The sequence below is a fragment of the Neltuma alba genome, unplaced genomic scaffold (genome assembly GCF_004799145.2).
Source record: "Neltuma alba isolate B1F8T4 unplaced genomic scaffold, ASM479914v2 tig00007298_pilon, whole genome shotgun sequence".
NCBI classification, from domain to species: Eukaryota; Viridiplantae; Streptophyta; class Magnoliopsida; order Fabales; family Fabaceae; genus Neltuma; species Neltuma alba.
The window spans coordinates 6284-30689 of NW_021634740.1; the positions used below are offsets into that span (position 1 = coordinate 6284).

The window sequence follows — 24406 nt, forward strand, 5'->3', positions numbered from 1 at the left end:
TTCAACAGAAAAATGTTATTTTAAGTGGGGGAGGGAGAAACCGATCAAAAAAAAAGAAAAAGAATCAGGGAGGAGAAAGGTGAGTGCGCAAAGATGACAATGATGGGGCAAAAACTTTTGCCGACAACGACATCCATATTCGTTCAAAAAGCAAAAAAATTTCACTTATGACAAACCATAGTTTTGATGGGCAAACTATGGTCTTATGACACAAAATCTTAATTTGTTGTGTTGTAAGAGCTTAAGGAGTGTTTGGCAAACCTTAAAAAAACACTTTTAGAACCAAACCAAGACTTAGCCCCAAAAATTCAAACACCCCTTAATTTTTTGAAACCATGGTTTCACTTTTTTTAGGTTTGCCAAACACTCCCTTAACCTCTTACAACATGACAAATTAAGGTTTGAATCCTTATAAATAGAAATATCTATATTAGAGCCTATAATGCTTCAAACAAACATGAGGCTGTGCAGGTGCAATGAAACCTCAAAATTAGAGGTAACATAATGGTTCCCCCATTATCAAAGTAATGAATTTAAAAGTCAAAGCAGTGTACAGCCCTTCATTTTACTTTATTATTTTCAAAAATTTAAGTTTAATAAACTGGGGTTTTGTTAACAGACAGCCAAGTACATGAAATCTTCTTCATGTTCTTCACAATCAAAGAAAAAACTACAATAGACAGCATAGGCAACAGTTAAAGCAAGATTTGAAGATGGCTCCACAGGGTAGGGTGGTTCAGAGTTAATGTTGATGACACTTAATCCCTCTTTTAATGTTTTAAAAGCGCATAACTATGCATTATCAATGGGAGTTAGGTCTAGTAGAAAAAGCTAGTTTCTAATAACATGATGAATCAATATTCAAATCTATACTGGAAAAGGCTCCTATATTTAGTATCTCGAATAGAATTACCACTAGAAGAAAAATACATATGCCTAGGGGGAAAAAAAGGCATGATAAATCATTTAAACTAGCGGCAGTTTTTCCCCCTTTTGCTCTAGTTTATGGAAAAAGTAATGAAAGAATAAGAGAAAAAATGAACTAAAAAAGAACGGAAGAAAAGAAAAGGAAAAAAAAAAAAAATAAACTTGTTGAATGGATTTCGTTGAAGAATGATGTTCCGACAATACTAACATCAAGAGCCAACTTTTCTACAAAAGGCTTGGTGCATCAACACCAAATCTACACAAGAATCTTCCAGTAATAAATAATAATATATATACAGCTAATGGGCCCGCAAGTGGATACTACAATGGGCAGTTTGCTAAAATTTTACTTTCCATATGTAGTATCCACTCACAAATGATAGGATTCACCTGTTCTGGCACCTCATCGTGAGGACAATGGCCGGTAATGTCATGTAAGTTAGGCGGTCAGAAACATAGGTGAGAATATGGAATTTTAGTTAAAAGCATTTGATGTTTAAGATGGCACTTACCAGCATTTAGTTCCCTAATTATAACTCAATCACAATGTTCTTTGAGCATCGCCACCTTGGAACTAGAGTCGGAAAGTGGATCTTTCATGCCCTAACAATAAAGAAACATCTCACAAGATAAATGATGGTAGTATGAGTGGGATGACCCTACAGAAAAAAATAAACTAACCTGCTTAAATACTCCATTGAGCATCCCATACTACTTAATGTAAGACTTAATATCCCACACTACCATGTCTCCATCAATAAATTTATAATATATCATAATATTTTATCGTGTGCATTTTTGCTGCCAGACCTTAATAGTTTTCCCTACAGTTCAAAAGCAACCCATCTTGACTTCTTTATGAAATGATCCAATTTTATCCCTTTGTCATATTTCCTTCCCGACTTGTGACTTGGCGAAGTCAAGTAAATAAATTACAAGTCAACAAATCATAAAGTTCATCATTAAATTTTCATCAGTAATGACAATATAAAAGAAATTGAAAACAACATTTTTTTAATAAGGAAAATTAATAGAAACATTTAACAAGTTAGCAAAAACAAAAGTGTATTTAAGCCTCCCCTAACTTCATTTTTCAAGTTATGGCCGAAATAACATCTCATTGTCAGAATACCTGTATAATTAGAGCCTTCTCCTTAACATCTTCAAGAAGATAGTTAAGAGGGATGGAAAGATTGAAACTGAAGATACTTTCTAGGACCATAGGGACGCCAGGGTCAAATGACTAGCAAACATGTCACGGATAACAGATATAGACATGCACATTATAAGGTTATCAAAACTAACCAAAAGGGAAAAAAGGAAACAAGAAAATTTTAGAAGTAAAGGATACTGCTCTTAGCATTTCATTTATGAGCCAATCATCGACTCTCTCCAGCCTCTGCAAAATAAAATGCCAGAGAATCAAGCATCATCAACAAGACCAACAAAGAAAACCAATATACCAAATTTAGAAAATCATAACAAAAGCATGCTTACAGTTGGATAATACTTCTTAACTAGGTCTTTAATTCTTAGCCTCAGGAAGAACAATAGAAGGCGAGAACCCAACTAGGAAGCCCCTGAAGTTTGTCTATCCTGAAAATTTAGTAATCACTTACAAATTGCTTCTAAATTTATTAATCCAACAATCATGCTATTCAATGCAGTTAATATCAACATTGTAGAGCCAGAGATGAAGAGCAGTTTGGAGATAGATTAAAAACGCAGCAGAGCTTGATGTAAAGCTCACATTCAATGATAATCAGGGACAATGTTAATCAATAAAAAACCAATTTTAGGACCAATTTACAGTTATATAAAGCACGTTCGAGTGGTTCCACATATTGCACTTTCAACAGGTTCTACATATTCAAGAAAACTACACAGCTATAATGAAATTCATCACTTCACCTTGTTCTTTCATTGCAGTTTTTTTTTTGCCCTTTCCAAATCTCGATAAGATGTGTAGGTTTGAAAAATTAAGAAATCAATCACTATCATAGTGGATTAAGATATTCTTTTATGAAAATGTTTATTCTCTATGAAATCATATTTACAATAAGAAAATTGAGGTGCATAACAATGGTGCTTTTTTCTAGTAATTTGTATAACAAAGGTACATTTGTGATGAGTAAATAACGCCTTGAAAAAGGATGATTTAACCATAGCTAGAAGAATCAGTTGTAAGATTTTTTTAACAAAATCATTAAACAAAGTACCATTTTATATTTTACATGTATTAATATGGAATTTCACTCATTCTCAAAGATGCATACTTTAGAGAGTGGTACTGATTTATATCCTGGAATGATATTGCCCGCACTATTAATCAGGACAACAGATTTGATCAAGGCATGCCAACTTCGAGCAACAATAGCAGTCAAATAACCTGGACAGAACACAGGAACATCGAAGAAATCAACCCATCAACAAAAATTAGAATAGACTGGTGCAATTGATTTAAAAGAGAGACAAAAGTAGTATACATGGGTGGAAGTTGACAGCATATGGCCAAAAGGTGTGAATTTATCTAAAAACATACCACCAATTGAGTTGCTAACAAGGTGGACTGGTTCTCCCACAACATTAGCGATAAAATCTCTCAACATTTTAGCCCACAAAAGTTCAGAGTAGATGATATTTGGCTTGTCTGATCTTTCAAATCCTAACAATGTTATTGCCCATACTCGATTTCCAGTGCCAGCTATAACATTTATATTGTCACGGTAATGCTCCCAGAAAGCACCAAAACCATGAACAAGGAGAACAGCAGGACCTTCTTCACCTGCAACTGTATACTAATAAAACAGAGAAAACAACATTGAACCTAATGTATCCATATTTAAGGTACACCAAGAATTTCAAATGCTTTACTCACTTGAACAAGAAAATAAAGAAATTAGTGAACTCAAAATTGTGAACCTGAATAAGGTAACCATTCCATCTCCATAACCGCCTTGAGTGCATCCCATCACTATTTACCTGACTTCTCAAAGCTATAAGCCAATACCACTGACACTAAAAGGAAATAAGAAAACATTTCATTCTCTTATTGCGTAAATTCAAATTTCAAGGAAAACATCCCGACATAACAATTAGTGTATAAGAATGATTAATTTATCCAAAGAAAGACAGAAAGCGAGAGAGAACCAATAAAAATTAGCACCTCCATTGAACACACAGCATCAACCGCTGCTACAATTGTGGCTGCTGAATATCCAAAAGGAGATAAAAATCTTGCATTTCACTCTTTCTCATATTTGATAGCTTCAAAATGCACTCTTCTTCTGGATATAATGCCAAGACATAGGGCAGCACTGAAGAGTCCTATGAATGATGCTCTGTCACGACTTTCGACAGCATGTACTTTTTCATGTACCCTATACAAATTAAGTTTAAAGAAAAATTTATAAAGAGCAATGACAACAACCAAAGCTTTATGCCATTAAGTAGGGTTGACAATATGCATCACATGATGCCATTGTACTACGTCCAAACCAACTCTTTCGTAAGCTATTAAGAAGGAGATCTTAATTAATGAATAATTACAATTTATAATATGCAATAATTTTTATTTGAAAAAATTTCGCTTTGACTAAAGTTCTTTAAAATCTCAGCATAACCGGAAAAAAAATTCATACATTACGTAATACAAAGAAAAGAATAAATGTCTCCTGTTTTTGTTAAAAGAGCTAACACTTAACATGAAAATTCTGAATAAGATTCGTCAGCTTTGGAACACTTCACACAAACTTTGGCAATGCTACAAAGTCAGAATAAAAATCCACATCCAATTACACACAGGTGTGGACCACAATAAAAGAGAGGTGAAAATGACTAATGAACATATGAAAACAGGTGATTGAAAGAATGTAAATGAAAATAATGAGACCAACAGTGCAGGTTCTTTATTTCAATACAGTAACACTTCCATAAAAATATACATGAAAATTAGAAAGAAAAACACATACCATAAGTATATTTGGTTGGCAACTTAGGAAATTGAATTTTACAAATACAAGAAACTGCAATCCAGTTTCCACAAGATTCTGTCCGATGGCAATTTGGGGAGAGGCAAAATTTAAAGTGCGATGCAGGATAACAACCGAGTTAGGGGTTTGTAGACTGAAAATCAGAATTTCAAGGGTGAATCTATTCTAGGATTGTAATTCTGACAGGAGAGAGAAAGAGAGAAGAGAAGAGGCAAAGAGAGGAAGACAGAAAAGAAGAGAGGGTTGAGAGGGTAAAGAAAGAACAGGGACGGGTTGAGAGAAATTAGAACAGGGCACTGTGATTCATTCACGTCATAATCTGAGTTACAAGTAGGTGTTTACATCTATTTATAGGCAGCACAATGACTCTGTTAGCTAATTGCCAACTAACTCTTGCAACTACCCCTTATTCTGTTATGCTAACCAAAGCTCAGTGCTGCTTACAACTACCCCTGACTTATTCTGTTAATAATATTACTAATATACAACATAATCAAGGGGTTTACCTCAGGTGGTGTAAAGGTTTACTGAGTCTATGACAAGAAAGAGCAGTGTGCAGGCTAGATAGACTTAGGGTCAACTCAGTGGTGGTTTGGGTTTTGTGACTTGTCAGGACAAGAGGGAATAGGATTTTGGGATTGGTGAGCTTTAGGGACAATTCAAGCAAGCACAACTGCAATTGTCCATGGGATGGATTATTGATGTCACTTTGGAGGAAAGGATGATTGCATAGCATACAAAATTAAGGAAAACAGATTGGCAGCAGGGAAGATATGAAACAGAATACCAAACATAACTTCAAATTCTTGGGCTAAAAAGAGACTGAATGTGTGTAGAGGATGGTCTAGACTCTATAGACATCATACTTACAATTTCAATAAAAGCACAAGATGCGCTTCTGAATTTTACTTCCCCTCCAGTCCAAAACTCAAAACTCAAAGACATCTATTGAAAGATATTTCAAGTGCTAGTCACTACATACTCTTGCCAGTCATCCCGAGCTGTCCCCTCCAAATATCGCAAATATGCAGCCAATGCATTTAGTACATTGTTTGTTCTACCGCCTACAACATTCCCTTTCTGAGTGACAAAAACCGATTGATGTACTGTCCTTGCTTTCGTGTCTTGGGAACTTGAGCTTCTTTCACTTCTATGGCTAGTCATTAACTCCCTCCTCTGTAATAAATTTTCAACAGATGTCTCCTTGATTTGAGTCCAATTCTTTTTAAACTTTTTTGCATTGATACCCATAAATTCCTTTATATCATCATATGAGGGAAGAGGACCTAACGTAATGAACAATAGTCACAAAAGTTAGGCCACACAATAAAAGGAAGGAAAGTATGCAAGTCAGGAAAAAGGTTAATTATATAACATTGTAGTTTAATCATACAAAAGAAGAATATAAGGAACTAAAATCATTGAAAGAGAAGTCCACAACAAACTTACCCCAGTTCAGTTCCATTTCAACTGTAGGCAACTTTAAAAGCTGTATTGGTGTTGTTATAGGTAATTGGAGTTTCATGAAGTTATCATATGATGAAGGAAGATTTTACAAGCTCTGAGAAACAATTAAATATGACTAAATTATATACCAAAATCAACTCAACATTTCAAACAAGCAATCATGCCAAGGAAAAAGGCAAAGATAAATAAAAATTACCTTTATGTCATAAAATGGAGTTTGCCACATTTCAAACCTCAAGCTACCCTCTAAAATTGTCATGGACTTCAACTGCTCTTTGACAACATCCACCATTAAGCATAGTTCATACTCTACCTCTTCTTCCAAAAATATAGAAGTAGCTTTCACCTGTTCCATCCTCGGTTATGAATTACAAAAGGAACTGATGAGTCCTTGAGTTCTCCTTTTGCCTGGATCATAAATCAAACTAAAAATTCAACAACCTCTCTTGCAAGTTCTTACATAACACTCTCAGCATTGCCAAACTTGATCATCAGATCAGAGCCCTGCTCCTTCAATGACTTCTTTAGGTCTTTCACGGCAAACAAAACCATTTCTAATACTTCATCAGAAAAACCTGCATAGTTATTTTAGATCAACATATTTTATTTGTTAACTTTAAGCAAGCAATTGTCATTTTGTACTGAAGACAGCATAATACAACTGACCAGGAAAAAAAAAAGAGGATTTAATTGTATGCTCAATAACACCATTATAGATTAATCATACTAATCAACAATACTGTGAGCGATTAGAATTAATTGGCAGATATCCAATAATATCTGAATCTTCTTTTTCCCAAACAAGCTGCAGAGCGATGAATTTAAAACAATTTCTTGTATGACCTCCAACGGAATGCATCAGATCACAAGGGGACTTTTAGGTTAATAGCAAACCACTAATCCATCCTACAACCTAGCAACTTGGAAAACACTAAATAAATTGTTTCAAAATAACTAAATGAATAAATAGAGCTGCACGTATATTATAATAAAATTATGTCAATGCAGCACTTAGAATTCTTATCCTGCTTATATTTATCATCTCTTAGAATCTCAAAAGTTGTATTTCCATCTCTCAATGTTCGAATTGCTCATAGTGCGCATAGGCTCCTCTAAAGTGTTAATCATTGCAGTTAATCCTGCTTCATTTATATCTGATCATACTTCACCAAAATGATCAAACAAAATCTTCCAAGAATTATTTAGATCTTGCAATAACGTCTTTATCACTAAAAATAACTAAACTTAAGACTTAAACTTCCGACAACTATACATTAATCCCTGATAAGAACCCCTATTAACTTTAATCCAATGAAAAGTGTTTCAGGTTCCATTAGTTCACTTCAATCATACTCAGCACTAGCTACCACACTCAAGGCCCATACCAAGATCAGTGGGACCAATAGAAAACCAGGATACTTTGACACAACGTCACATAATAGAATAGTCTGAAATGAATGTAAAAACCACGCTCACGGGAAAGAATTCGGCGATCGAAGATGTAAATAGGAACCAATGCCCGAAACTTAGACATTGCAACAAGGCCTGGGTGATCATCAACACGGAGGTCGTGCTTGAACCAAAGAATGGCTGTACCATTGTGATCTCTATTGCCACTTGCCGTCATTCTTATCCTTGACAAGGAGCAATAGCACTGAGTAGGAGAAAAGGACCGAGCGTTCGGCAAGAAGGAAAGCGAAGGAAAATGGGGGAAAGTGAGGAGAGCCATGGAAAAAGAAGCATCAAAGAACCCCAGTTGGATCTCTCTGTCAAGAGATTTCAGAGTTGAGGCTCTGCATTTTCGGGGAATATATTTGTGGCGAAGAGAAGTCGAGAGTGTGACAACCGCTCTTTCAAAACCATTTTAGATTAAATCCAACAATTTATTTGAATGATTAACCATGATAGAAAAGAAGAAACCTTAAAATTTTAAAATCGCTATCATGGTTAAAAGAAATAAACTTATATTACGAGCCACATCAATCGTTCACTTGGGCCTTAGACTTTCAAAGTCCAGAAATATCATTCAACCGTTAGCCCAAACCAAACTTAAACTTTTAAACACACGAACTGATAAAACATTTTAATATAAGTCATAGAGCCCATTAGTGAAAAATCAACACTATCAAATCAGTGTAATACGCAAAGTCTAAAATGTCTCGGACCTCCTCACGGCCCTATCATACCAGATAGTAGTAATTAAAAGTATTATTTTACATCATGATAGTAGATGAGCCCTATGTGGCAATATATAACAAGTGGAAAGTGGTTACCTCTCGCCAAAGCAATACTAAGGATTACCACAAGGTCAATCCTTTGCTCAACCAATAATTAATCTACACAATTAATATAACCACATATTAATATAAACTAATTAATTAATTAATTAAACTTCTCTATATTATTTAAATTTTTACTCTAAATTCTCGCAACTCTCATAACCCAAAAATTATTAAGTATTTTAGCAACAATTTAAAATTTCTAACAACCCCAAATTATTTATTTACCACCTCCACATTATTTACCTTAATAAAAAGGATTTTCAACAATTTCTAAATATAAAATTATTATTTTATAAACTCTAAAAATCCTCATTTAAGTTTAAACCTCAAAATCAAACTATCAAAAATTCAATAATATTTCAAATATTTATAAATAAATAATCTAATCAAAACTTTAATGGTATAACTACCATATATATATTTTCATAAATAATAAACTTTTTAGCTACAATAATTATTTTAAAACCTCCAGTCACCCAATAAATAAAAATAAACCGATTAAAATTTTAATAATATGTTAAACACCTCAATTAAATTATTCAACTTAATTTTAATCGGTAAAATATGATATAAATCATATATCACATATTTTTCAACTAGAAAAATCCATTTAAGCACTAAAACCAACAAATGGACCAATCCAAACCGATTAAAATCTCAATAATATATCAAACAATCCAAATAAATTATTTAACTTAAATTTAATCGGTAAAAATATAATATAAATCATATATAACAGATTTTTCAACTAGAAAAAATTTATTTAAATACTAAAAACCAACAAATCGAGAAATCTAAACCGATTAAAATTAACAACTCATTTACTTCTAAATTTCTATAGTCATCTTTTGTAAAAACTCAATACTTAGATTATATATAAGTCTCAAAATTTTCTCTAATCACTATGGTAATACTGCTATTAGGAAGCATAAAATATATAGAAATATTTATGAAGAAAGTTTGATGAAAAGAGATAATTTCATGTACCTAAAATATCTTCAAAGCTTGCCCTCTGCTTCACCGGTATGATTCTCTCGCTCACACACTTCGGCCCTCTCTTTCTCTCTTTTCTTCTTCTCTCTCTCTCTCTTGCGCCTGCCGTGGGGGAAAGAATGAATTGTTGGGGGTGTATTTAACACCCCTGCTCATTTATTGGGGGGAGGGGTTTTTCAACCCAACCCCCAACTTTCCACCGCCCCCTTCCCCAACTTTCCACCAATTTCGGTGGAAAGTTGACTTTTTTTTTTTAAATAATATTATTATATTATATTATATTATCTTATATTATTTTATTTTTCAATTACTTTTTTTTTTTTTAGGATATTACAGAGAGAGATCTTGGGGCCTACTTATTTCGTTCAGTTCAGCTTTACGTTGAGTACAGTGCTCTACGACGGCAGAATTTTGTTGCGGCGCTAGAAATGCCCTGGCCGATAATTCGCGCCTCATCAGAAGAAAGATTAAATTAAAAATATTTGACATTGATGGCAGAGAGTTAAGAGACGTGAGAGAATTTCACCGCATCCCCTTTATAGCCGGTTAATTTTCATCTGCCTCCATAAATTCTGAAATTTGACAAAAATAAAATTAAATTTTGTGAGTAAAAATATATTGGTCCCCTTACATTTTTTCTTTATAAAAATTTCAACCATTGCCATTCGCCAGAATTGCGACCCCCAGCCACTGAGCAAAACTCTGATTACTGAAGAATTGTTTACAACTGCAAATAACAAATTTACAAATTGCAACACATCAGAAAATCTCATTTCTCATATTTTCACCTAATTTACTACAACAATGAAAAAATCTACAATAACGCAAAGAAATTTATAACTACACTTAAGTGAATTAAAATGCAAAGTAGAGATTTATGATTGTTACATGCCTATTTTGCATTATATGTTTAAGCAAGTATTTAGAGAAAAATTAAATCATGATTTTACGGTATATAAAATAAATATGTGGAAGTCTCAATTTTTATAAAAATACTTTTAAAAAGTGCTTTTGAAATGAGCCAAACAATCCCTAAATAAGTTTGTTGGTTTGGTAACCATCAACCTTTTTAAGCCATCAAACTCACTAGAATGGTAGGGGTGAGTTCAAGCTCTCTCTATGTGTTATGTGTTGTGTTTTTTTTTTTAAACTATAGAGGAGGATAAACAAAAAAGTTGACAACTTTGTTTCTTTAATTCTTTCTCACATATTTCCCATCATGTATTAGTTATTATTACAAAGATGCTGTGTTTTCTTTTCTTTGTTATAGCTCATCTTTTGTTGTTTTGTTTTCCAATCAAAGCTCATGCTTCATTCCTGTCACCATTTTGCTTTCCTAGATCTTCATCTCTAGAGTAGTACATGCTAAAAACCACAATGAATAATGCTTTTCAGGGTTTAGGGTTTCTTTCTTGCAACGAGAATCATATCAACCTCCCAAATCCCTTCGAAGAATTCATTTAATTTCATCAATAATATCCCTATCCAAAACTTCAATACTACCATTGCCATTAATCTTCACCATTGGTGTATATATATACTATTTCTGATCCTTAATATAAGAATTAGCTAGAAATTCAATTTGCTCTTAAATATAAGACCACAATCAATCTTATCTCTTGTATCCAAGTAGTCATTATGATGATTAAAAGAACTCTCTCAATATACATGATTAAAAAGGATATTTTAGAAAAGATGACAGTTATTTATTACAAATAACTATTTTAACTAATTTTTTATAATATTCACGAATTAGTTGTCTAACCTTATATGAATGACCAAAAGTAGTATTTTTTCTGCCCTCATCTTCTTTTGATTACTATTACTTCTTCTCTTTTCTGATTTCTCATATGTGTTTGACTTCATTTTCAAGGTCAATATCTACATTTGACTTCATTTTTAGGGTCAATATCTACTTCCTCCTTCCTTCATATTCAAACTTAAGGGCTCCAAACAATTTTTTGGGGGTCCAACCATGTCACCTCTCCTATGAATTTATTCAAAGCTCTACTTCCTCTTCTCCCTCTTCATGTTTACTTAACTTTATTAAGGAAAGATGGCAAGATAGATGGTGAATGATACCCCCTAAATTTTACAATGTTTGATTCTGCATGTTTTTATGACTTTGATTTTGTTAAAGATGCATCTTGATGACTAGCGGTAGAAATGATTTAATTTCCATCATTTTTGAAGCAACTTCATCATTGATGGATCCATATGCTACTTCTCATCCTTAATAGAAATGTCAGTTTGACATTTAATTTAGTTTTAGATATAAGTTCTCAATCTATTTTATCTCTTATATTTATCTTTTTTTTTAAGAAAATAATAATTGGAGTAGCAGCACATGTTAAAAGTTTCATTAAATGATAGTTCTAACTAATACATGTTAGTATTAACAATGGTATTCTAGGGAAGTAACGCCTATCTATTATAAATAACTAATTTAACAAACTTTTTTAATGTACTTAAATCAGTCAACTAAATCTACTTAAATCAGTCAACTAACTCTTATATAAAAAATCAACCATAATATTAGTTTCAGTGGATGGGTTTGTAATTTGTCATCATAGAACTAGTGGGAAATCAAATATGGCTTCTAAAACTCCGATGAAGACTGAATGAATGAGGTGGGATTTTCGATCAAAACCTCACAAGTATATATGAGCAATGAAATAAATAATATGATGTGCTGCAGTAGGAGGCAAAATTCAAGAAGAGAGATGCAAGAAAGAATTTAGCAGTAATGGACAAATGTTAAAATTTCTTCTTCTTTTTTTACCAGCGTGAAAATTTCAATCCAACTTTTCACGCATCATGTCATTAGGTTATAAAACTACTGTCACGTATATTTTAGATTGGCATTTTAATTGCATTATCACTTGCGTTTTAGTTTGAGACTTTTGCATTTAGTTATACTTCTATTTGACTCTCTTGTTCATGAATCCAACACATGAAGTTCATTAACTTTCACCTCAATTTCTTTTATATATTAAAAGATTTTCGGGAATCTTTAGGGAGGAAATTGTGCTGAGGCGGTGTTACGACATCGTTTGGATTCACGTTTTGAATGTAAGATATACTTCGAAAAGTGTGAAATGTGGGTTTCGTTTGGATAATTGGATCAACTCTTCCCCCCCCCCCCCCCCCCCCCGGCGCCCCCCCCCCCCGGCGCCCCGCGCCCCGCGCCCCGCGCCGGCTATTTGACTTGTGGTGAAAAAGCGCCTTATCACATTGGGCAAAAAGAGTTGTGGTGAATGGGTGGTGATTGGTGAAGGCAATCTTCCGTTAGAACGTTAAATGTTGTTTCAAAATTTTTACCAACTCTAATTTGCCCCTTCTCTACATCTCCAGTTTTGCTCTTTTTGAATTTATTGGGAGTGAGAACTCCAAGACGATTTTTTGTTATTATTTATATTCACATTTATCCATGAAATACATTTAAAAATTATTTTAAAAGACAAAATTAAATTAAATGTAATTCAATTAAAAGGATTAAAATTTCAGAGAATGGATATAAATTAGTAATTGGCAACACGTCATAGATGCTTTCTTTTGTTTTTCTTTTTTTTACACAAGTACATGTATCTTTTTATTAAAAGCAATTATGTTTAAAATACTGTTTGGTACAAAATATATACACCTATTTTATACATCTATTTTAGTGAGAATTTGAATCTTGATTCGCTAAAATTATAAAGGACTAATTTCTTTTGTTAGAAATAACCCTCAGATGATTTCCTAGCAGGTCATAGGGACATAGGATTTAATTTAAAAAAAGTTATCGTCAGCTTTGAATCCCCTAGACCACATTTTGGTAATTATGTTAACGAGGCAAAAGCTTTATGGCGAGGAATTGGCTAATAATTAATAGGAAACTTATTGTGTGATCCTAATAAAGAAATATGATTATAAAAAAAAATCCCATAACAAGTAATTACAGGTTTTGATATAGGATATGACAAGAATATCCTTACTACTCATTGTTGTTAGAATTTGTAGTTATTATATTCTTTTTCTCTTAGGATCTAAAATACTTTCTCTGTAATTGAATGTGACACGCTTCCTCTAATCCTTATTATAAGGTACTTTGTAGAAGGAATGTTTTGTCTTTATTATAAGTCACCAAGTGGAATGTTAATTACATTATTTTAAAATTGTCACTATTTAAAGTTTGATGTAAATTTTCCTTTTCACTTCTCAAAATAAAATTCATGATTATAAAAAAAGGATAAATTTAGAAAAAAATTTTTTTCAAACAAATGTAATGATTTAACTATCTTTTTTTTTAAAAAAAAAAATTCTGATGAGATGGTTAGAATTGTCTTGTAAATAATAGTTAGAATAGTAGATGTGGGCGGCAATATTTAAACACAAAGACGTCTCTTTGTTTAGAAAGTCTATTATTTTTAATTTTGTTGACGTGGCTTTCATTAAAGCTTAAGTTTGTTTCATAATCTCTTTTGTCATCAAGATAATTATTTGAATTATTATATTCCAAAATTTTAACTTCCGCCATTTACACCCAAACATGCATATAGTCTCTTTGGGGAGGCATGAACCTTTTAAATTCGTATGTGTCACTCTAATTAGTTACTCAATATTAGTTATGAGTTATAAATTTATTATATGTTAATTAAATTTTAAAAAAGAATGGTAGAATAATTTTTTGGGTCAAATAATATGAATAAAAAATATTTCTTAGGATGGATTTATTAATCAATAGATGTAGATGCACGGTTAAATTTAATTTTATCCCTAATTTTTTTCTTGAGGTGTCTTGGATATCTTAAGGGTAGGACTCCGGTTAAAAAAACGAACAAGTGTAGAGGGTAGGAGAATAATGTTGTTTTTCATATATTAAAAAATAGTCATATTGCCCATATTAGTTGGTCAGGACCAATGGGATTAGGTCTAATAATAAAAAAGGTTGGTCAGAAAAAAATTTTATTTAAAAAAAAAAAGACAGAGAGGTACAAATGGACTAATGTTATTTCTTATCCCTGTAAAAGATTAAATTACTATTTTAACCAACCACTTTGATTGTTTACAGATGTATGTGCTTTTCATACAAGTTGAGTGGTAAACTAAAATAGTGTGATAAATTATAAATCCTCCTCCAAAATTTATAAGTTCTTTAGAAATTAACAACTCAATTTATTCAAGATTTAATAAGTAAATATACCAACAAGCATTGATTTTGTAAGTTCTTTAGAACTAGGCCTAATTTTTTTTTTATAATTAGAAATATTTTCTTTGTTTTTATTCAGAATAAATTCGTTTAAATAAAGCAAACTATTTTAAAACAAAAAAAAAACACAAGAAAGGAGAATCAATAAAGCCCAAGGTTGAAGAATTTGATCATAGATGTTAGTTGTTAATTCTTCAACTGTGACGTGAAAGGTTAGTTTTTAATATTAAATTGGATTAATCGCATAATTTATCCCTGTCAGAATTGACTTAAATACTATAACAAAATGATTTGACCTTAACTATGGATTTAACCATAATATAATGATCAAATTTATTTAGTCACGTCAAATAATTATTTAGTTATTTGTTATTAAGATTATATTAGATTGAAAGTGATAGCGACAAAATCATTAATTTTTCTTTTGGGAGAATTACAATGAGGTCTCAAGTAAGGAAAAAAATTAAAAAATAAGTTCTAGAAGTTGTAATCTCCACTATAAGACTTGTTATTATATGTTGTTGAGGTTGTTATTAGGACCTTTTGTTAATTATTTTTCTTCTGTGAGATTTGATTGCGATTCTTTTTTTTTTCCTTTTTGATTCGATTACAGTCAAACTCTTTTTAAAGACTGGCCCAAAAAAAAAACCTGTCGTAGTCCTTAAATCCAACATATCATTCAATAAGGGGAATCTCTAAGTACTCTGTGACTTTTAAGCTTGTAAAAAGAAGAGTATTATTCTCCCTATCTATACGTTTATTTTTAATTTGAGGTGGATATAAACTAATTAATTAAAATGATTACATCAAGGCCAAACTTAATTAATTTATTAAACACAAAATAAAACTTGTTAAAAAGGTGTTTGGGAATAAATAAATATTTCTGATTTATTCATGATTTTGAAAAGTACTCTGATTTTTTTGTGATTTTTGTTAATATAATATTTAAAATATAGATGACAAGTTAAAATAACAATAGAAAGAGTAGGGAAATTTGGCAAATTTTAATTTAATATTTCATTTTTGTACTCGCGGCCTAGGAAAAGTGAATAATATAGATATAATACCAAATGAATATTTTTAGTGGGTGAGGAAAGTTATAGATGCTATGTTTTAAATTTTTTAAATTTGAAATTTAATATATATAAATAGGAAATTATATCATGAGTGAAAAGTATGAAAATTTTTAAGTAATTTAATATTTCAGAATTAATATGACATCATATTTATTTGGGAAAAATGAATGAAAATATGATGATATTGTGTACCTAAATAAATAATAGGAGATTTATTAATACGCCATGAAAGCTATATGATTTGTAGCAAAGTTAGTACAACTTTTGGTTCTGTTAGTTTACCTTCATTTTAGTTTTAGTCTTTCATGTTTATTTTTATTTAAAATATTAATCTTTGTAATCTAATAAAAATTTGGATCATTTTATCCTTTCAGGAACTAAAACTTATAGTTTGAAACTTGAGAAACCAAAATCAAAATAAGGACAAATTTAAGATATCAAAGATTACATTAACCCTTTATAGTATTTATAAAAGAAAATCGTGTGTGTGAAAAAAAACAGTTTTTTTAATTATAATACTCTAGACACCCACTTGGAATTATTCTATTAATCCATGTGGCTGTCTAACAGGTTGCTTTTCGCCGGTTATATATGGTAGAGGTATGATTGCCATTATTCCCAACTTTGTTAAAAATGATTATCAAATTGGCTTTTCAATTTTACATATGATAATTATAACAAGCAGCCAAGAAGATTTCAGTTCATGGTCCAAAAAAAAAAACCAAGCAAATTTTATGTATGATAGCATCCGTGCGCCAAGAGTGGCTTATCAGATAGCCAAAACTGCAAGATTCAATATCTTGTCCCTTTGAATTGCTTTCAATCTTGACATTATATTTCCAAAGGGGTAATTCTGAAACTACAATAAAAGCCTAATATGTTACAAGCTTGCACAAATTGGGAAAAATGGAAGTTGAGCTCAAAGAATCAATAATGAAATGAAGAAAGTTTGAAAAAAAATCCAAAATATGTCGATCAAAACTCAGATTGATGACAGAAGCCTATAATTGCCCCACGCCACATCATAAGATCTGTTTGAATTAGCTGTGTAAAAAAAAAAAACTTATTTTCAATCCAACTTTTAGAAAAATAAGATTGGGTAAAAATTAAATTGGATAACGTAATTTATATTTAAATTGGCTTTTATAAAAGTTACTTTGTAAAGTAAATAAATTGTTTGACTCATAAGGGCATACTCATCTTATCTTATTTATAGGATACTTTTAATATATTTCACATATATTAAGAAAAATCTTAAACTGCATTAATTTTTCTTTAAAATATAATAATTTTCTAACTTTATCCCTATTTAATATATACACTTAAAAAATAATCATTTACACTATAATAAATAAAAGATAAAATAGCATATTCATATTAAAAATTTAAACAGGTGACTTATAAATAAGGTAAAAAAAAAAAAACTTTACCTTCCTGACTTATAAATAAGATAAGAGGAGTATTTGAAATTAAAAGTGTATTTGTGACCTATTTATTACTTTTAATTAATTTTAACTAATTTTTTATTATTCATAAATTAATTATTTCAATCTTATAATAAGAATTAGAAAGGAGCAAAAATTCCTTAAAGGTGGAACCCAACTTTTTTTAAAAAAAAAAAAAAAACTGCTCCCCACCTTTAACACTACGATTGAAAAACATAAGTAACAAATTTTTACTTTTGACTTATCCTGGCTTTTGATGGAAAAGTACAAACAATCAGAATTCATCAATCGCACGATTTCTCGTTCATATCGCACGATTATCTCCCAAAACGCCCTGACAAACAGGCTCATAGCAGATTCAGAGACTTGTAATTATCAGCTGCTCTTGATAAGCATTGTATTGAAACAGGGTATCCCGGGCTCATCTGCAACATTACCATTCAACTGAATCACTAGAAAGAAAGAAAACAGCAATAAAATTTTTCCAGTACAGTAGAATCTTGACAATACCCCCCAAAAAAAAAGAAGGTATAAATAACAAAAATACAGGTTTTTGTTATTTTCATCAACTTTCTTCACTTTAATGGAACTTATGACGATGGCAATAGGAGATAAACCGATGGACTTCAAACGAATGAATTGTTTGCTGATGTATGGAGTTTAAGATATGACTAGGTGCTTCCAGGCAAAAGGAGCATACGTACTAGTACCAGTTAGAATGAAATAGTTAACAACTTTAAATCGACAATATACAGCATATAAAAATGAAAATAAGGCAAAGGTTTATAAGCTTACCGCGCTGCTCATATGGGCAGATAGGACATACCCAGCATATTTTGAAGCTGAACAGCAAATAAGACAGATACGAGATCAATAGATAGAAGTCAACTTAGAACATACAGTTGGTAATCATATAGAAACATAAACAATAATGGCAGTACCAAACTAATGTTGGTCCCTGCCAATGCAGTCTTTTAATTTAATTTAAAAAAGCACGACGGGGAAGAGTCACTCAAGCTATTTGAGCCACTAAGACTCTTGCCTTCGTGGAAAGGATGAGCTTCCATTTTGAAATTTAAACGCAAGTCAAATTCTAGATGTTTTGGGACTCAACAGTTACAAGGAAAACAGAGCTTCTCTAAATGATAGCAAACCTTATGGAATAATAATTGACTATAGATGTCACAGGTTGTAGATAAGGTCTTTAAGACAGACCCCAAACCAAAGTCTTTATAAGCTCACTCCCAAACCAAAAGGCACTTGCCAAAGTTCAAGCAAGATCAAATACAATATTAAGCCAGATTGAGCCACTTGCCAATCAAAGCCTTAGGAAGAGGGGTATGGGGGTGCAGTTAAATATGCCCAGATATTTAAACTTTAACAAGGAAAACTGAGCCACTTACTCTTCTTTAAGCCAGCAGGCTTGGCAGCCAAGAGAGCATTCATGAATGCACCTATGCTTTCACGTAACTGATCCTCTCTGAAGCTTATCTGTGGATATCACTGTGAGTATATGACAGATTACATGTAATGCATAACATAATTATTCCTTATTGTACGAAGTCTATCATGAGCCCGAAGAAAAAATTGTACCTTTCCAATTCCCGCATGCACAATTGACTTACTCTCCATTTTAAAGTCCACACGACCCTGTCTTAGCTCATTCAGCTGCCCAGGAATATCACTGGTCAGAGTACCTAGCTGCAGAGAGTATTAATACAGCCAACAAGGGTTAAAGGTGTTTAATTTATTAATTTTCAAGCACTAGCTTGCCTTGCAATACAAATAAAAAAAAAAGTGTACAATTTACATTTCAACCACCCCAAAAAACAAAAAAACAGAAAAGAAAAAGAAAAGAGCAAAGTAAATACAAAGAAGTGTTGAGGAGCTTACTCTCTTGTCTGGCATCAGTCTACGTTTTCTAAGATATTGTGCTATCTGCAGAATAGTTCACGTAAGCTCTAGAAAAAAGTAAACATTGATTTAGATTTTACAGGTATACAACCATTATAATTACAAAGTACCTTTCCAAGATGAGGTGCCATTCCTGGAGTTGAGAAGCACTTGTCAACTCTAAGCTTGTTATTACCATCTATAGAAGCACATGATCAATAATACTTTAGATTTTTGGATAGAAAAATAATTAATGCATTAAATTGTACTTGAGCGGTTGCATATTCTTAGCATCAAAAGAACAAGTTACAAATAGTAAGACGATCAATCATGATTAGCATCTCCCCTACAGTATCAGTATTAGTCAACACATTCCTTGAACTAAGCAAACAACCACTCTAACAAAAATATTGTCATGTATTTTCCTTAATGGGCACAACATCCTAGTTGATCCTTATGTGTATGTAGACAGAAATAACTTGTAAATTCAATTTTATAAGATTTAGTATGGTAAAAAATTAATCAATGTGAGGGTCAAAATTGTAAGGAAAAGGGAATAGTTCATTACTAGCAATCTCCTCAATAAGCTCTTTACCCCCAACTATATCAGCTCCTGCAGCTCTAGCTTCCTCCGCATCAGCTCCTGCTGCAAAAACACTGACGGCCTGGAAACTGTGTGTAATTAGGTGACATAACTACAACGATATGAATAAATAAACAACCATAAATTACCTTAGGCGTGCCATGAGGCAGAATCATAGTACCACGAACTGCCTGCCAAAAAGTTGAAATTGTAATCTCATAATGAAATATGAGTAACAAAATAACACGTAATAAAGCTTGCAGCAGGTGAGTACAAAATGTTACAGAAGAGATAACAACGAAACTTTTGCTGATGAGGTTTGGAGGCATTAATGGGAAAAACTTCCCAAAATGATTCATTCCACAAAAAATGAATAATAAATTCAAAACAAACAGCCATCAGAACTTCCAAAAAAACGATGTTGTGAAAATTTTTTACTGTTACTTATCAACAGAATGGCCTAATAAAATAGGTCATACAGACTCTATGACTGTCAATTCAAAAAGGAAAAGTAACGATAAAAGCGGATTGGATCACAGCATTTCGGTCATTATAGACAATACAAAGTCGTGCATAGCAGCTAGACAGCATGACATGATAATTACAAATTCACATTCAGTTGAAAGAACCATAAAATACTAATTTTTCAAAACATATCGCTCCCAACTTCAGAGGAAGCCAAAAAGAGTCTACAACCTGTTAAATATGTCAAAGTTGCCTTGCCTAAGAGGTATCTATACCAAACTCTGATTTTACATTGTATTATACAATGAAGCAAAACTGAATAATAAAATTTTAAGATATATTGGCATATACCTGTTCTGTTCGCTTTGATTCAATACCCAATCTTCCATGCACCTCGACGGTTTAATCAAATTTTGCTTTTGCGTCGGCCTGAACAACAATCAAAGATATCAATTGAGGTTACCAATGATCAGCTTCAAATCAACACCCAAAAAAAAAAAAAAAGCAGATTATCGCCATGCATGCCAAATGCTCCTGAACAATATATATATATATATATATATAATGGAAGTATAAAATCCCCAAAAATTTGAAACTTGAAAAAACACAAAAAACAAAAACAGAATGAATCACTCATTATAGGGTATCGTACATGCGTTTGCTTCTTTGGTACAAATCATCATCTATTCTAAGTCATGGTTAACATCACCTTATTTTTAAAACAGAAAATGCTAAAAGTCTAAATTGATATTCATATATCTATCATAGGCATTCTTATACTTCCAATTAAAATTTAATACAGTCTATGATCTGCATAACTAAGAAAAGTAAATTACAAAGAATACATAAGTAGAATCGATCCACCTTTCGATCTGCATATTAATGACTCATTGCAGTAACCTTCAGATCGTCATTGCAAATTAGTAATATGTTTCAGATTATAAAACCAGAAGACCATCAATGTTTATATATCATATGCAGAGCCGTACAGGCTACCCTTCTCTAGTCCACTTCAACGTGGAAGGAGTTTTAATATATTGCCATTGACAAGGGATTGTAACTTGCATACAGAGAAAGCCACCTTGTATTATTTTAAATATAGCATCATGACATGTGATTTAGCAAGTCACGAGTCAGATGTCCTATGGAAGTAGCTATGGCTGCAATAGAAATTCCACAAGCATACAGGGTTTTTTCGTCTTCTGTTAGCACCAAGTACAAATACTAAATTTCGGGCCTGAGCTAGCATCTGCAGTGTCCAGTTTAGAGAGGAATATTGAGTAAAAGAAATATCAACCTGACGCAACTTAACTGATCCCGTGCATCTATTAATGTTTCAGCAATAAACAAAAACTAATTATTCAAAATAGGCGTTTCACCCGACCTTAACTTGGCGAATTGCCTCCGTCAAATCAAGGATAGGCGGCTTCTCCTTTTGCTTCACCTTTATCAGAGTTGGAAAAGGTACCCGCATCTTCTCTTCCACAGCTCTAATAACTCTCCTCTTCAACTGATCATCCGCCCTAATTTTTCTAGTCTCTTTCACAATTTCTTCGTTTGCCTTCGCGCCATCATCCTTTCCCGCTTCAGCACCAGCAGCAGTCTTATCTTCAGGAAGCGGCGCCACTCGCAAAGGATAGGACACCGGAGCTATCGAAGGCGCGTCCTTTACATACCGAATATCTTCCCTCGTCTAAGCCCGCCGTGACTCCGCTGTATCTTCCGCCAATGTCGGTCCCCGTGGACAGCGAGGAGGTGGTGGCGCCGGCGATTGATTTTGTAATCGAGCTTCGGAGGATTCAGCAGTATCTGGAGGTGAAGGTTCTTCAGGTTTAACCGGGTATGAATTGAAATGGTTGGGGTGGGCCTACTTGGAGGGGGTGGAGATTTTGAGTCGGACTGTGAAGAAGAAGCCGAAGAACAAAGTGATCTCCGAGACCCAAGAAAAAGAGAAGAGTGGAAATGAGAATGATGATTGGTGAGGTAATGGCGTCGAGCTTGAGAGAGAAGCAACTTCAGGGCCGCCATATTAGCGTAGAAGCCTCCGCGCGAGTGTGCACGAACCACAGGGAGGTTAATTACGGGGAGGGGAGGGGAGGGGAAGAGACGGGAGATCATCAGTTTGGTTGGAAGTGAAGCGAGTGAAAGCCTGACAGGGAAGTTTTTTCGTTTGGATAGAAACGAGAGGAGAAGGGAGCTAATTATAAATTAATAAATATATTTTTATTTTTTATTTAGATTTTTTTATTATTTTGTTATAATATTTATATTATAATTATTTTCTAATTTATAAACATATATAAAAAGCAATTATCTTGAGATATAACAAATAGATTATAAATAATTATAGATAAAAATAAATGTCTATATTATATAAATTATAAATAAATTTATGCAACAAGTTTTGAAATATTTCATTTTTAATTAGATAACGTGCGTAACCTTACGTGCTTAATTAGATAACACACAGGAGCTTTGTGTAAAAAATAAAATTCAATTAAAATAGGTATATCAATGGATTTGGTGATTGATAATATCATTCTAATGGATTTTAACAACTTCAACTTATATAAACCAGTAAAGAATAGCTTTATATAAAACAAATGAATAAAAAAATACCAATAATATTGATAAGATAAATGAAGTGGGAGATCAGATAAGAGAAAAATATGGGAAAGATTAATGGTGAAGGACGTGGGGAATGATTAAATCAGAAAAAAATATTTGAGGAGTGAAAAAAAAGAAAAAGAAAGAACATCTGCGGAAGAATAGCATCGAGCAATTCGGCGAGAAGGAAAGTGAAGGAAAATGTGGGAAAGTAAGGAGAGCCATGGAAAAAGAAGCATCAAAGCATAAAAAGGGTTGATGTTTATTTAAAAAGAACCTCAATCGGATCTCTCTATCAAGAGGTTTCAAACTTGAGGCACTGCATTTTTCGGGAATAGATTCGTGGCGAAGAGAAGTCGAGAGAGAATCTAGGGGCTATTCATTTCGTTTGGTTCAGTTTTATGTTGAGCACAGTGCTCCGCGACGGCAGAATTTTGTTGCGACGTTAGAAATGCCCTAGCCAATAATTCGTGCCTCATCAAAAGAAAGATTAAATTAAAAATATTTGATATTGATGGCAAAGAAACATGAGGGAATTTCACAGCATCCCCTTTATAGCTGGTTAATTTTCATTTGCCTCTAAAAATTCTGAAATTTGACTAAAATTAAATTAAATTTTGTGAGTAAAAATATATTGGTCCCCTTTTTCTTTTTTTCTTTTTTTTTAAATTTCAACCATTGCCATTCGCTAGAATTGTGACCATCGGCCACCAACCAAAGCTCTGATTACTGAAGAATAGTTTACAGCTACAACTAACAAATTTACAAATTGCAACGCATAACAAAATCTCATTTCTCATATCTTCACCTAATTTACAACAACAATGAAAAAATTTACAACAACACAAAGAAATTTATAACCACATGTAAGTGAATTAAAATGCAAAGTAGAGACTTGTGATTGTTACGTTATATGTTTAGGAGAGTGTTTTGGTAGAAACCAAATCATGATTTTAAAAATAATTTCATAATATGTAAAGTAAGCATGTGAAAATCTCAATTTACGTGAAAATACTTTTAAAAAATGCTTTTAGAATGAGACAAGATAAGTTTGATGGTTTGGTAACCATCAATCTTTTTAAGCCATCAAACTTTAGTGGGGGTGGGTTCAAGATCTCTTTATGTGTTATGCGTTTTTTTTTTTAATATAGAAAAGGATACACACAAAAGTTGACAACTTTGTTTTTTTAATTCTCCCACATATTTCCTGTCATGTAGTATTAGCTATTATTACAAAGACGCTGTGATTTTTTTTTTTTGGTTATGGCTCATATTTTCTTATTTTGTTTTCCGAACAAAACTCATGCTCCATTCCTCTCATTATTTTGCTTTCCTAGGCCTTCATCTCTAGAATAGCACATGCTGGAAACCCCAACGAATACTGCTTTTCAGGGTTTAGGGTTTCTTTCTTGCAACAAGAATCATATCCACCTCCCAAATCCCTTCGAAGAATTCATTTAATTTCATCAATACTATCCTATCCAA

General features: G+C 32.5%; 1 protein-coding gene and 1 pseudogene across 1 annotated transcript; both read right to left on the minus strand.

Moving 5' to 3' along the window:
* Positions 1-1464: 1464 nt before the first annotated feature.
* Positions 1465-8117, minus strand: LOC114752245 (uncharacterized; the record flags this gene model as incomplete). Its single annotated transcript, XM_028940970.1, is given in 13 exon segments — positions 1465-1530; positions 2060-2170; positions 2279-2326; positions 2425-2523; positions 3204-3316; positions 3470-3725; positions 3850-3939; positions 4094-4307; positions 5902-6206; positions 6367-6480; positions 6583-6732; positions 6828-6961; positions 7863-8117. Coding segments are annotated over 13 exon segments (1953 nt in total), but the record flags the coding sequence as incomplete, so codon positions are not given.
* Positions 8118-17579: 9462 nt separating this feature from the next.
* Positions 17580-22342, minus strand: LOC114752246 (50S ribosomal protein L1-like; annotated as a pseudogene).
* Positions 22343-24406: the final 2064 nt, after the last annotated feature.